The sequence below is a fragment of the Lynx rufus genome, unplaced genomic scaffold, assembly GCF_022079265.1.
Source record: "Lynx rufus isolate CCGP_SWC_20201006 ecotype Redwood Valley unplaced genomic scaffold, mLynRuf1.p SCAF_10, whole genome shotgun sequence".
NCBI lineage: Eukaryota > Metazoa > Chordata > Mammalia > Carnivora > Felidae > Lynx > Lynx rufus.
Window position 1 is genome coordinate 86,978,642 of NW_025814824.1, and position 12,612 is coordinate 86,991,253.

Consider the following 12,612-nt stretch of genomic DNA (forward strand, 5'->3'; position numbering starts at 1 on the left):
CCGGCGCTGAAGTCCATGCCAGCGGGGCTCACGTGGGAAAGCTTTCTGGGAGTGAGGCGACATGGGGAGAGTTTTGCTTTAGTGGACGTAGGTAGCGGACAGGCCGTCAGGGTTTTCTTCGGATACTTAGCGATAGGACCCTTTGCTGGCCGTACTACGATTTTTTCCCTCCAAACGCCCTTCAGAGCGCTCCGCGCCCGGAAAGGCTTGCGGCTTCCACCCGGCCCTGCTCGCGGGTGCCCGCTGCCATGGCGACCCTGCTGCGAGCTGCCCTGCGCCCTCTCCGCCCGCCCCCCGGGCACCGGGGGCCGGCTGCAGGTAAGTGGCGGAGGCGAGAGGGAGGCCTGGGGCGCCCGGCTCCTCTGACCGCGGCGCTTTTTTTCTTTTTTTTTTTTTTTGCCTGTAGACGTGCTGCTCCGAGGCGCGCGCCATGGCGCCGGCCAGCTCTACCCTGAGCACATCCCCACCTCCCTGCTGCAGAAGGTTCTGCTGGCCGCGGGCTCGGCCGGAATGGCCCTCTACGACCCGTACCGCCACGGTAAGGCTGCCCGCGCACGCCCTTGCCTGGGAAGCCTGGGCAGGTGCCGACCTCTCTCTACCCGTCTCATAGGGGGTAACTGGAGAATAAACTAGGCCGGGGTACCCAAACCTGGCTGCACCCCATCATCACCCGCAAGGTTCACAAAAATGCAGATGCCCGGGTCCCACCCTGACCTCAGTCTGGACCGGCCAAGCCTGGGGAAGGGAAGGGAAGGGAGGGGAGAGAAGGGCCTGCGTTTTTAAATAAACTGCTTCCCGGAAGATTCAGTTATCCAGCCACATTGAGAACCTCTCCACTAAATAGATGATTTGTTTGTTATAGTAACATGCGTCAAATTGTAACAGCCCACTAAAAATTAAACTTTATGAGGTCAGAGACCATGACTGCCCTATTCCACTGTATCAGCAGCATTTTTTAAGTAATCTCTATGCCTAACATGGGACTCGAACTCACGACCCAGAGATCAAGAATCATACCTCAACGGGCTGAGCCACCCAGGCACCCCTCAGCAGTATTTTAGATTGTGCCTTGACACAACAAATGCCCAGTGTTTGCTGGATGTAAACATATTGGGGTTCTACAGTACTTTTATCCTCCCTCTCAGGATTCTTAGTATTCTGGAAAGTACTATTACTCCTACTAATAAAAATGATAATGCTGGGGCACCTGGGTGGCTTAGTTGGTTGAGTGTCTGACTTCGGCTCAGGTCGTGATCGCACGGTCCATGAGTTTGAGCCCCGCGTCGGGCTCTGTACTGATGGCTCAGAGCCTGGAGCCTGCTTCAGATTCTGTGTCTCCCTCTCTCTGCCCCTCCCCACCTCATGCTCTGTCTCTCACTCTCTCTCTGTCAAAAATAAACATTAAAAAAAATTTTTTTTTAAATGATGATGCTAACTGCTCACCGAGCTTTTATTCTGGTTGTTTACTGCAGTAAGTAAGTGTTCTATGTACACGGTGTTCTTGATTTCTCACGTTAACCCTATAAGAAAGGTATTCTCCACATTTCATAAATTAGGACCCTGAGGCTTGGAAGCAGTTTGCACAAGTTAACCTAAATAGTGAGATTGCAGCTGAACCCAAACCTAGCACTCTGATGCCAAAGCTTGCACCTATCAATGGAGGCATGATATTCTGTTGTACTAATGGGTGTAAAAGTGATTTGTAAACTCTTTAGAGCACTGTGCTAACCAGAGCCTTCTCAACCCATTAGATTAGTAACAATGGTAATAATTATAGGTACATGTATTTTGCACTTACTGTGTGCAAGGAGATTTGCTAAATATTTAACAAATCCTTGTACCTAAGAGATAGATTGTATTTCAGTTTATTCTGTAGGAGACAGGCTCAGATCAGGTCTGGTAACTTACCTAAGATCATGTCCTACATTTGTCCCCATTTCTTTTCTTTTAGACATGGTCGCGGTTCTAGGGGAGACCACAGGACTCCATGCCCTGAAGGTCCTCAGGGACCAAATGAAGAGGGATCCAGAGGGTGCCCAGATCCTACAGTAGGTCCCAACTCTGCTTGGGGGATTGAGGAAATTCTCTGGGGATCCTGATCTCTCTGAGGTCACATTGTGTTCCTCTGGGGAGGTCTTCTTGATGCACTGGCCATGGATGTCTGCCCAGGCTGGGCACTGCCCAACTCCATGGGCGCCATTCACATAACACTGTGATGACCCGTGGGTAGTGCAGTGTAGTGGCCTCAGCCCAGTTCCAGCCACAGAGCCCTCTGCCTTCCCTAAGCTCTCCTAACAGGTTAGCTATAACCCCCCCAGCCCTGCAGTGCCCTTTGTGAGTACCCTGATTACATCTGAGACATGCCCCCGAGATTGTGCCCCTATAAGCAGAGACTGTGGCCTTAGCTTGTCATAATCTCCTCGGCACCTGCCATCGTCCTGCAGTAGGATTTGTGGCCCCATTATTGCTCTCTGCCCTTTCACTTCTCACACCCTTGCTCTAACTGGATCTCTCACCTGCCTTTGCTGATGCGCTTCTAATACCTAAGTCCTGCCTTCTGCCTTGCAGGGAGCGTCCGCGGATCTTACTGTCCACCCTTGACCTGGACAAGCTCCGTAGTTTGCCTGAGGGCTCACTTGGCCAAGAGTATCTCCGTTTCCTAGATGTGAATGTGAGTTTCCAGCTTCTGTGCATTTGACAATCACCAGGAAGGGCAGAGAAGGGCATGGGAGTGACATCCTGAGGAAGAAGGAGTCCTGAGTGGCCACCACGGGCAGGTGTGCTTTTTGTCCCTTGTGCCAAGGCTTTGTCATTTTCTATGGGACAGGCAAATGGGCCAGGAACTCCAAGAGATAATACTGGCCAGTATTTAGTAGTGTCTTACTAAAACAAAACAAAACCAAACTCTCTTATTGAATGTCAGGTGCCAGGCTCATACCTGGTCTTGCTGAACCCTCCCAGCAGCCTTGTCAGGTATGTCCTATTATTATCCCCTTTAATAGATGAAGAAACTGAGACTCAGAGCACTTAAGCAACTTGATGATTTCATATAGCCAGTATAAACAGAGGCAGTATTCATACTTAGATCACACCTTTTTTTTTTTTTTTTTTTTTTTACATTTTAAGTAATCTTTACACATTGTGGGGCTCAAACTCACAACCCTGAGATCAAAAGTCACATGCTCTACCAACTGAACCATCCAGGCATTCCCAGATCATGCTCTCAACTGCTGTACTGTGTCCCGCCAGTTCTAGAGATAGGGTATGACAAGTCGTGACACACTCTGCCCCAGGCAAGGAGGAAAGGAGCTGGTGGGGAGAGTCCCAGCTACTGAGGAACTCACTCATTTGTTCAGAATCTGCCCTGCGCCATCCATGGTTACGGGTGCTAGAGATATAATGGTGAACTAAACAAAGTCCTGCTCTTGAGATACTAATATTCTGGTTTGGAGAAGCAAACAGTAAAGCAATAAGAGAAAAAAAATTGTGTAAAAATTCAGGTCAAATAGTTATTGACTACTTAGAATGTCCAATACTGTTCTCAGTAGTTGAGACACAGAGAGCGAAACTGGCAAAGAGCCTGCTGTTGTGGAGCTTCCATTCTCGCAGATGGTGAGAACAACAGTCAGCATGATGGAGGACGACGAGGCGGGGTCGGAGGCCCATGTCTGATGGGGAGGTCACAGGAGGCCCCTCTGAGGAGACTCGGAAGAGGAGGAGGAGCAGAGGGCCTGGCAAGGGCAAGGCCTTGTGTATTTCAGAACAGGAAAACTGACCAAGGCGGCCACATAGGAGTCGGGCGGGGGGGGGGCAGCCGGTGGGTGACAGGTCAGACCCTGCCAGCCATGGGAAGAAGTCTGTATTTTATAATGGGAGCAATGGGAAGACATGGAGGGTTTCAACTAGGGTAGTAACATGACCTGATCTGTTTTGTTTTGTTTTTTTAATGTTTATCTTGAGAACACGAGAGCGAGTGGGGGAGGGGTGGAGAGAGAGGGAGAGAGAGAATCCCAACGTGGGGCTCGATCCCACAAACCGTGAGATCACAACCTGAGCCAAAACCAAGAGACTAATGCTCAACCAACTGAGCCACCTAGGTGCCCCATGGCCTGATTTATAAAAGGGCCTTAGGATACAGCTAGGCCACCTTCCCTGTCTCAACCCCTCCCTCCCAAAATACACACATCCCGTCAAAGCACCTCTGTCAAATGGCCCTCCAGGTTGCTCTAGAACTAGGCTTCTGAACCTTGGCACTACGGACTTTTGGGCCCACTTAATTCTTTGTAGGGGCTGCCCTGTGCATTCGAGGATGTTGAACAGCCTCCCTGGCCTCTACGCGTAGATGCCAGTAGCACCCCATTAAGTTATGACAACCACCAGTGTCTCCAGACGTTGCAAATATCCCCTGGTGGGCAGTTGAGAACCTACTACTCTAGAAGATCATCGTCCCTGAGAAAATAATCTGCTCCCCATACTCTCCTGACACTTGCCCCTGCCCCATTTTCTACCATCTGCTCAGATTTCACCAGGAAGCAAGTTCTTTCATCAGTGGGAAACCCACCAGGGTAGCCTTCCCCAAGTGCCACCCAGGGAGGGACTGCCTTTCATCTTGTTTCTGTGGAGGGGATGGGACTGCCAGGGCCTCCCTGGGCACCCTGCCCAGTCTCAGCCCTAGTTGTGATAACAGCCCTAGAGATTGTGACACTTGTAGAGCACTGACACCAGCAGCCCACGGAATGAGAAGGAATACCTTTGTCCCAGCAGAGATTTATATCAAAGTTCAAGGTGAGGCTACCCTCCCTGAGGCTGACATTGGTAGAGGGTATGGTCATCTTGTGGTGTCAAGATTTTGAGCATGGGCTCTGGAGTTCAGAGCAGCCTAAGTTAGGATCATACCTCTCTTCCCAGCTTTATGGCCCTGAGCAAATCATTTGACCTCTCTGAACCTCATATCACTTATCTAAGGTAAGGGAACCTAATGTTTAACTGCCAGGGCACTCAACAGGGTTTATAAATAATGGATGTTAAGGCTACTGGCTTTGGAATCCAACAGACTTTGTTCCAGCCACTTGATTAGCTGTGTAATCTTCGGGAAGTTACTTAACTTCTCTGAGCCCATTTTTCTTATCTGTCTCTGAGGCTCATAACAATATCTACCGCCAGATGATCATGAGGGTGCAGTGTGATGATATATGTAAAGGACTTCATACAGTGCTGGCACATAGTAGATACTTGATAAATATAGTTGTTGTCACCGTGATCGCCTTCAGCTTCACACGGCATGTAGAAGAAATTAGGAGGGGGACCTGGGTGGCTCAGTTGGTTAAGTATCCAACTTCAGCTCAGGTCATGATCTTGAAGCTCGTGAGTTCAGGCCCCACACTGGGCTCACTGCTGTCAGTGCAGAGCCCGCTTCGGATCCTGTCCCTCTCTCTTCCCCTCCTCCTCTTGCACTCTAAAAAATAAGTAAAACATTAAAAAAAGAAGAAGTGGGGCACCTGGGTGGTTCAGTCAGTTAAGCGGCTGACTTCGGCTCAGGCCGTGATCTCATGGTTCGTGAGTTCAAGCCCCGTGTCAGGGCTGTGCTGACAGCTCAGAGCCTGGAGCCTGCTTTGGATTCTGTGTCTCCCTCTCTCTCTGCCCTACCCCTTCTTGAGCTCTGTCTCTCAAAAATGAATAAACATTAAAAAAAAAAAAATTAAAAAAAAAAGAAGAAGAAGAGATTAGGACCCAGGACCCAATGAGGTCACAGATGCGGACCAAGGCACTCAGCCAGCAACCCCAAAAGCAACGAAAACATCAAATCCTTTGGCCTCTGGACAGGCTGACACCATGCTTTGAGGACAGGAACACCACACTGTTCCCGTTCTGCATGGGTGCTGCTGAGGACTGAGGAGGTGGGTGGGTAAGAAGAGGACAGTTGTCATCCCTACCTGGGGTCAGAAAATTGCCTGGAGCTGACCTTTTACTCACGTATTCGTGAGACGTTGATTCACCCAGGCCCTGGCGATACAACAGCGAGCAAATCAGCTGGTAGCCCTCTGCAGCTGAAAGGCTGCTACCGCACCGTTCACAGAAAGAGACCGCAAGCCAATAGGAGGCTTTAAACTTGCTGTTAGCCACTTCAGTGAAAGCAGAAAGAAACAAGTGGAATTAACTTTAATAGCATATTACCGTATATTTAGCCTAATGGACCTAAAATATTATTTCAGCATGTAATCAATATTTCTAAATTAGTGAGATTTTACATTGCTCTCTTCATGCCAAGTCTTCAAAACTCAGTGGGTATTTTATACACACTATGGCACATTTCAAGGCTTGGTGGCCACATGTGGTAAGTGGCTGCTGTACTGGAAAGTCCAGGTTTAGAAGAAGGGCAGACTCACTATGTCACAATACAAGATACAGGATGCTGCAGGAGACCATAACGTGGACCTGATCGGTCAAAGGTCATAGACAGCCTCCCTGCAGCAGGAACACGTAAGGCGAGTCATAAAGGACAGATAGAAATTGTCAAGGTGAAACAGAGGGTTTAGGGGGAGAGTACCCTAGGCTGGGAGCAGCTTATGTGAAGGATCAGGGCCAGGACACCTGGCTGGTTCAGTCAGCAGAGTGTGCAACTCTTGATCTCAGGGTTGTAAATTCAAGCCCCGTATTGGGTATAGAGATTACTTGAAAAAATCTTTTTTTAAAAAACAGAATCAGGGGTCTTGGAAGCTTCTTCTTTTCCTATTTTATTTCTAATTGTGGTTTAAACCTAACATAAGGTGAAATAACATGAGAGTTGCTATCTCAGGGGAGCCTGGCTGGCTCAGTCAGAAGAACATGTGATTCTTGATCTCAGGGTCAGGAGTTCAGGCCCCATGTTGGGGGTAGAGTTCACTTAAAAAAACAAAACAAAAAAAACAGGCGCCTGGGTGGCTCAGTTAGTTGAGCTTCCAAGTTCGGCTCAGGTCATGATATCACGGTCTGTGAGTTTGAGCCCCGTGTCGGTCTCTGTGCTGACAGCTTAGAGCCTGGAGCCTGCTTCGGATTCTGTGTCTCCCTCTCTCTCTGACCCTCGCCCATTCATGCTCTGTTTCTCTGTGTCTCAAAAATAAAACATTTAAAAAAAAAAAAAAGTTGTCATCTTAACCGTTTCTAAGTGGAGAGTTAGTAGTGTTAAATATATTCGCGTTGTTGTGAAACCTCCAGGACTTTTACCTGGAACTCTATCCGCTTAAACAACTACCACTTCCTCCTACCCCATGGAGCTTCTTTGCCATAAATTCCAACAGGCTGAGACATTCTGTGTGAGTTGGGGTAGGCCATGGGGGTGTCAGTGCCACTATATCCCCTGCCTGCAGACTCCCCTGTTGGCAGGTATGGACAGAAACTGTCCTCAGAGGGAGCGCTTGGGTGGCTCGGTCGGTTAAGCATCTAACTTCAGCTCAGGTCATGATCTCACAGTTCATGAGTTCGAGCCCCGCATCGGGCTTTATGCTGACAGCTCAGAGCCTGGAGCCTCTTTTAGATTCTGTGTCTCCCTCTCTCTCCCTGCCCCTTCCTGGCTCGCACTCAAAAGTAAATAAACGTTTTTTAAAAAATTTTTTATTTATTTATTTATTTTTTTTTTTTTTAAGGAAAGAAACAGTCCTCAGAGATTTTTGGTGGGTATGAAGTTGGTGGGAGTGGTTCACAGTCAAAGAGAGGTTGGCCAGTTAGGCCTTGGGGACAGTTGGGAAGAGATACAGGGGAGGGTCATTGTTGTCAGAGGGTCTCCCCAGACACCCGAGCACCCACCCGATTCGTGGACGATGAGGAACTAGCATATGTGATCCAACGGTACCGGGAGGTACACGACATGCTCCACACCCTGCTGGGGATGCCCACCAACATGCTGGGTGAGTGCTCCCCCCCAGTTGCCTTGAGAGTGGCGATGGGCGGGGTGGGGTGGAGTGAGGTGGGAGGTTCCAGCCAGCCTGGCCACCTGGGTCTGTCACCCACCAGTTAGCCAGCTCAGTGCCTCGTTTTCCTGCTTTCTGAACATCTTGGGCGTGTGTGTGAACCACTGCCTGTACGATTCCTAAGCTGACCCGGGCTCCCTGCTCTAAAACCCTCTGCAACTCCCTGAGGCCTGGAGGAACCACCCTGGACTTCTCACCCTGGCTTTTAGAGTCCTCTGCACACTGACCCCAAGCTTCCTTTCCAGCCCTTATCTTCTTCTGCTCTTCCCCAGGCCCTTTCCTGCACCCAAGCCAAGTGCTCCAAAGCCCAGTGGGAACCAGGACTGGGCACAGCTAACCTGGTAGAGATTAAAGAGGAGCCAGTGCTTTGCTCTGCTCCGCCACGAGCACCGTGGCCTCTCCTCCTGGGCCCTTCTCACCTCCCACCCCATTCCTCGCCCTGCCCCCCAGGGGAGATCGTGGTGAAGTGGTTTGAGGCTGTCCAGACCGGCCTGCCCATGTGCATCCTGGGTGCTCTCTTTGGACCGATCCGACTCCATACCCAGTAAGTTCTCAAGTGGCAAGGGGTTGGGGGAGAACTCAGAGGAGCCAGGGCTCCAGGAAATGGGACAAGCATATCACCTTCCTGGACAGCCCCAGAGTTCTCTAGGAAGCCAGGGTAGAAGGAATGGGGCAAAAAGGTGAAACCGGTCTGGCATAGGATCTCCAAGGCAACGAATGAAGTTTGGATGTTTCACAGGACTCTCTAGGGGCTTCGGGGCCAGGCCTCAGTGTTGGGTCAGAGCAATGGACTTGCAAGGGTGGGGCTGGTGGGAAGGAGTAGCAAATCCAGGGTTAGTTTCCGGAGTTAGGTAGCCCCTGATTTAAATCTGGGCTTCAGCATATTCAAAATATGTAGCTTTGGGCACAAGATTTTGTCTCACTGAGTTTCTGTTTCCTCATCTGCTAATGAAGATAATAACTACCTTCTTTTCAAGGTGTTTGTGAGGGTTAACTGAGAAAATGTGCATCAGCTTCTGGGCACATAGTGTGCCTGGCCCTGGGGATCTTATGTCTTCTTTTTCCTCTGCTGCCCCACAGGGGCCTGCAGGTGCTGGTTTCGGAGCTGATCCCGTGGGCAGTTCAGAATGGGCGCAGAGCCCCATGTGTCTTCAACCTGTACTACGAGCGGCGCTGGGAGCAGCCCCTGAGGGCTCTACGGGAGGAGCTGGGCATCACAGACCCCCCGATGCTTGTTAGGGCCCTGGCCTAGGCCCTGAGGTACTGCCCACCCTCACCCCCTGGGGGCAGAAGACTCTTTGGCCATACCTTTGTTCCTTTTCTTTGAACACTGACCCTTGGACATCATTTGTCATAATTTGTTACAACCGCTGCTGGGTGGCTTGAGGGCCACCCAGGAGGGAGCCAGGAGTTGCCCAAAGAGAACCACGTGTGAGTGGGAATCAGTCATCCAGGCTGGTGGGGGCGGGATGTCTCAGTTCCACTGCCCCTGTTCTGGACTGCTCTTTGCCATCCAGGGTTTTTTGAGGGCCAGGCTGGATTTCCTCCAGCAGTGAGGGCTATACCCAGGTACAAAGGCCTGAAAAGGAGCAGGTGACTCTGCTGTCTGAATAAAGCCTGCCATCAGGCCAACTATCTACCTCTTCCTCTAGCAGCCTTGGACCTTTGAGCACCAAGGGCAGACATTCCCTTCAGCCTGAACTTCAGCTACTTGTCCTGTTTCCTTTGGTCTAAAGTCAGACAGACTGGGACTCAGATTCCCAATTCCTCCATCATTTTCCGGCAGAGGAACTTGGCCCCCCTGTCAGCCCATTTCATCATCAGTAAAAGGGGAATGAAAACAGCACCCACTTCCTAGGGTCACTGTGGGGATTTCGTGAGGTGACACTCAGAAGAGGGCTTCAGAGAAAGGGCCCGGGGACAGAAGGCAATTATCCTCATTGTGATCACAGGTGAGGAGGCAGCTCTGAGGCTGCTGATTCATTTTGGAATGGCACGCAGACATTTTCCCTGGGTCAGGGCCAAGGAGTTGGGGACAGGCAGGTTGAAAGGATCACTGGAAGAGTGAGTGACCCTGTTTTGGGTTTTAGAACGAGAAACACTGAGAGTTTTGGGGAGCCAGCTCCCCTTTGTGTGGATAGGACAACCAAGGCCCAGAGATGGGCAAGGAATTGCCCGAAATAACTAGAACACAGGCCACGTGTCGTCCTTGGTTGGGTTTCCTATGCCTCAGTTTCCCTATTGGTAATAAGGGTTACAGTTTATTTACAGCTGTACTCTGTGCGTTAGCAATTGAGATGCATTATTGCACTGATGCCTCCCAACAACCCAAAGAGAAAGGCCATACTATTGCTTGCATTTTACTAATGAGGCAGTAGGAGCAGAGCTGGGTCTGGAACCACGGGCCTCTCCAAAACCGGCCCCACATTGCCACACCAGCGCCTCAGCCTTCCTTGTGCCGACTGAGTCCCAGTCCAGGGCTCCCGCTGATAGAGCTGGGAGGCTGGAGGCCTACCTCGGAACAGTGGCCTTTTCCAAGAGGGAAGCCTTGTCCTGAGCTCTTTGAATTTCTGCAGAAAGAGGAGAGGATTAGGGTGAGCTTTCTATATCTAATCCTTCTTTGCAGCTTAGGCCATCTTTCCAGACCCAGCATGGTTCCATGGCTTTCCAGGGTCCAGGCACCCCTTACCCCCAGGTCAGTAAAAGTCAACAGTGCCAAGTTAGGGGGAGAAAGGCCTGACTCACAGATGGGCTTCTCTGCCCAACTGGGGAGTTCACCTGCTCCAGCCACCTGGTGCCTGAATGGCCTGGGCCTTTACAGCATTCAAGAGATGGGCACTGGCTGTCACAATTAGCTGGGAATGAAGTCTGGTCTCCAGATCTTAGGGTGGCACCAACTCACGATTGGAAATAAGTTATACACTGGCAACAGCTACCACTTACTGAGTTCTTACCACAGCCCATAAGACTCTGCCAGCTTCTACCTAGAAACTTCCACTCTTCATCTCAATAAACTATGTTGGCCTTCTGTTTGTTGTTGTTTGTTTTTTTTTTTTAAGTTTATTTATTTTGAGAGACAGTGGTAGCAGGGGAGGGGCGGGGGGGTGGGTAGGACACAGAATCTGAAACGGGCTGTGTGCTGACAGCCCGACGTGGGGCTCAAACTCAGGAACCATGCGATCACGACCTGAGCCGAAGTCGGACACCTAACCGACTGAGCCACCCAGGCACCCCTTCTTCCTACCTTTGGGAATAGCATCCTGTCCCCTAGTCATTACATGGCCAACTACTTGTCATTCACATTTGTGCTCAAATGTCACCTCTTCAGAGAAGCCTTCCCTGACCACCCATTTGAAGAGGTTCCCTCCCCCTTGCCACACTATGTCACCTTTTCTTCCCGGCACTTAACCACTCTGAAAAGATGTCATTTTTTAACATGTGGGGGTTTTTTTTGTTTTTTTTGTGTTTTTGTTTTGTTTTGTTTTGTTTTTGAGAGCAAGGGAGGGGCAGAGAGAAGGAAGAGGGACAGAGGATCCAAAGTGGGCTCTGTGCTGACAGCAGCAAGCTCCATGCGGGGCTTGAACTCACAAACTGTGAGATCATGACCTGAGCCAAAGTTGGACACTTAACCAACTGAGTCACCCAGGGGCCCCTTATTTGTTCATTTATTTACAAGTTCTCTGTCTGTGCCATGGGAGCAGGGACCTTGTTCTTTCCCTTCACCACTGGGAACAGTGCTTGGCACAGGGTAAGGGCTTGCTGCTTCATAGTGGAAAGCATGGATGCTAAGCCCTGCATGTGCAAAACTACATTCGGTCCCCACAACCACCTCACTTCACAGTGAAGACCACGGGTCTCAGGTCCAGGGAGCGTCCTCAAGTCACACATCTGGGCTGTGACGGAACTTGTTTTGCAACAGACAAGTCTTGAGTCCCCTTCTGGCAGCTCAGGGAAAGCTCCCTTTCCCTCTGCCTGTGAAAAAGCCATATGTAGCTGGCTTCAGAGCCATGTTTGGGGGCACAGGCTCTGAGGACAGACAGACATGGCCCTGCCACTGACCAGCACTGCACCCTTGCAGCAGCCTGTCACCCCTTTGAGCCTCTGGCTCCCTACCTGTAAAACGGGGAGAGTATATACCCATCCCACAACAGGGCCGTTATGCATGTGTAGTGTTAGCACATAGTAAACATTTAGGAAATGGAAGCGGTCATGTCCCAGGAAGATCCCTCAAGACCTCTGAAGTCACCACATACACGACGAAGCCAGAGGCATTTACTCTGCACACACCCAGGGTGGGCGGACTTACGTAGTCCAAAGGTCCTGATGCCAAATGCAACCAAGCATCTACAAGGTGAGCATCCGCTGTGTTCCGGGGCCAAACCACTGTAGTCCCCTCCGGACCTTTATTGCCTTCAAGTCCTAACTCTTACCTGAAAAGTCTGGAGGTTTAAGTGCTGATGTTCATTCTCTAACGCAGGGCAGACAGGGGCCATGTCAGTGGAAAGGAGCCCACTGTGAGGTCAGCCTAAACTCAGCCTGTCCCACAAATAACGGCACCCAGCTCCTACCCTCCTAACCCTCAATGGCTCTTTACTGCCCCCAAGATAAACTCCTCAGCCCAGCACACAAATGCCTTCCAATCACATTTCCCACCACAAGGTCCTCC

The 12,612-nt window shown here is 50.5% G+C and overlaps 1 protein-coding gene across 2 annotated transcripts; it reads left to right on the forward strand.

Annotated features, from left to right (window-relative positions):
• The first annotated feature begins 32 nt into the window (after window positions 1-32).
• COQ4 (coenzyme Q4) lies at window positions 33-10,976 on the forward strand. Of its 2 annotated transcripts, XM_047070210.1 has the most exons (8): window positions 33-318; window positions 407-538; window positions 1,952-2,048; window positions 2,569-2,671; window positions 7,623-7,649; window positions 7,754-7,883; window positions 8,397-8,490; window positions 9,027-10,976. In XM_047070210.1, exons 1-8 carry the CDS (start codon window positions 249-251, stop codon window positions 9,196-9,198), a joined length of 825 nt encoding a protein of 274 aa, XP_046926166.1. In that variant the 5' UTR covers window positions 33-248; the 3' UTR covers window positions 9,199-10,976. The 2 variants fall into 2 exon arrangements, with proteins under 2 accessions (XP_046926166.1, XP_046926173.1); XM_047070217.1 differs by lacking the exon at window positions 7,623-7,649 and having other exon boundaries at window positions 36-318.
• Window positions 10,977-12,612: the final 1,636 nt, after the last annotated feature.

What these genes read in the sequence shown, in the direction of transcription:
- COQ4 (XM_047070210.1), top strand. Translation starts at nt 249, where the DNA reads ATGGCGACCCTGCTGCGAGCTGCCCTGCGCCCTCTCCGCCCGCCCCCC. An exon ending in GAGGGTGCCCAGATCCTACA is followed by an intron (nt 2,049 to 2,568) that starts GTAGGTCCCAAC and finishes TCTGCCTTGCAG; the next exon opens with GGAGCGTCCGCGGATCTTAC. An exon ending in GATGCCCACCAACATGCTGG is followed by an intron (nt 7,884 to 8,396) that starts GTGAGTGCTCCC and finishes CCTGCCCCCCAG; the next exon opens with GGGAGATCGTGGTGAAGTGG.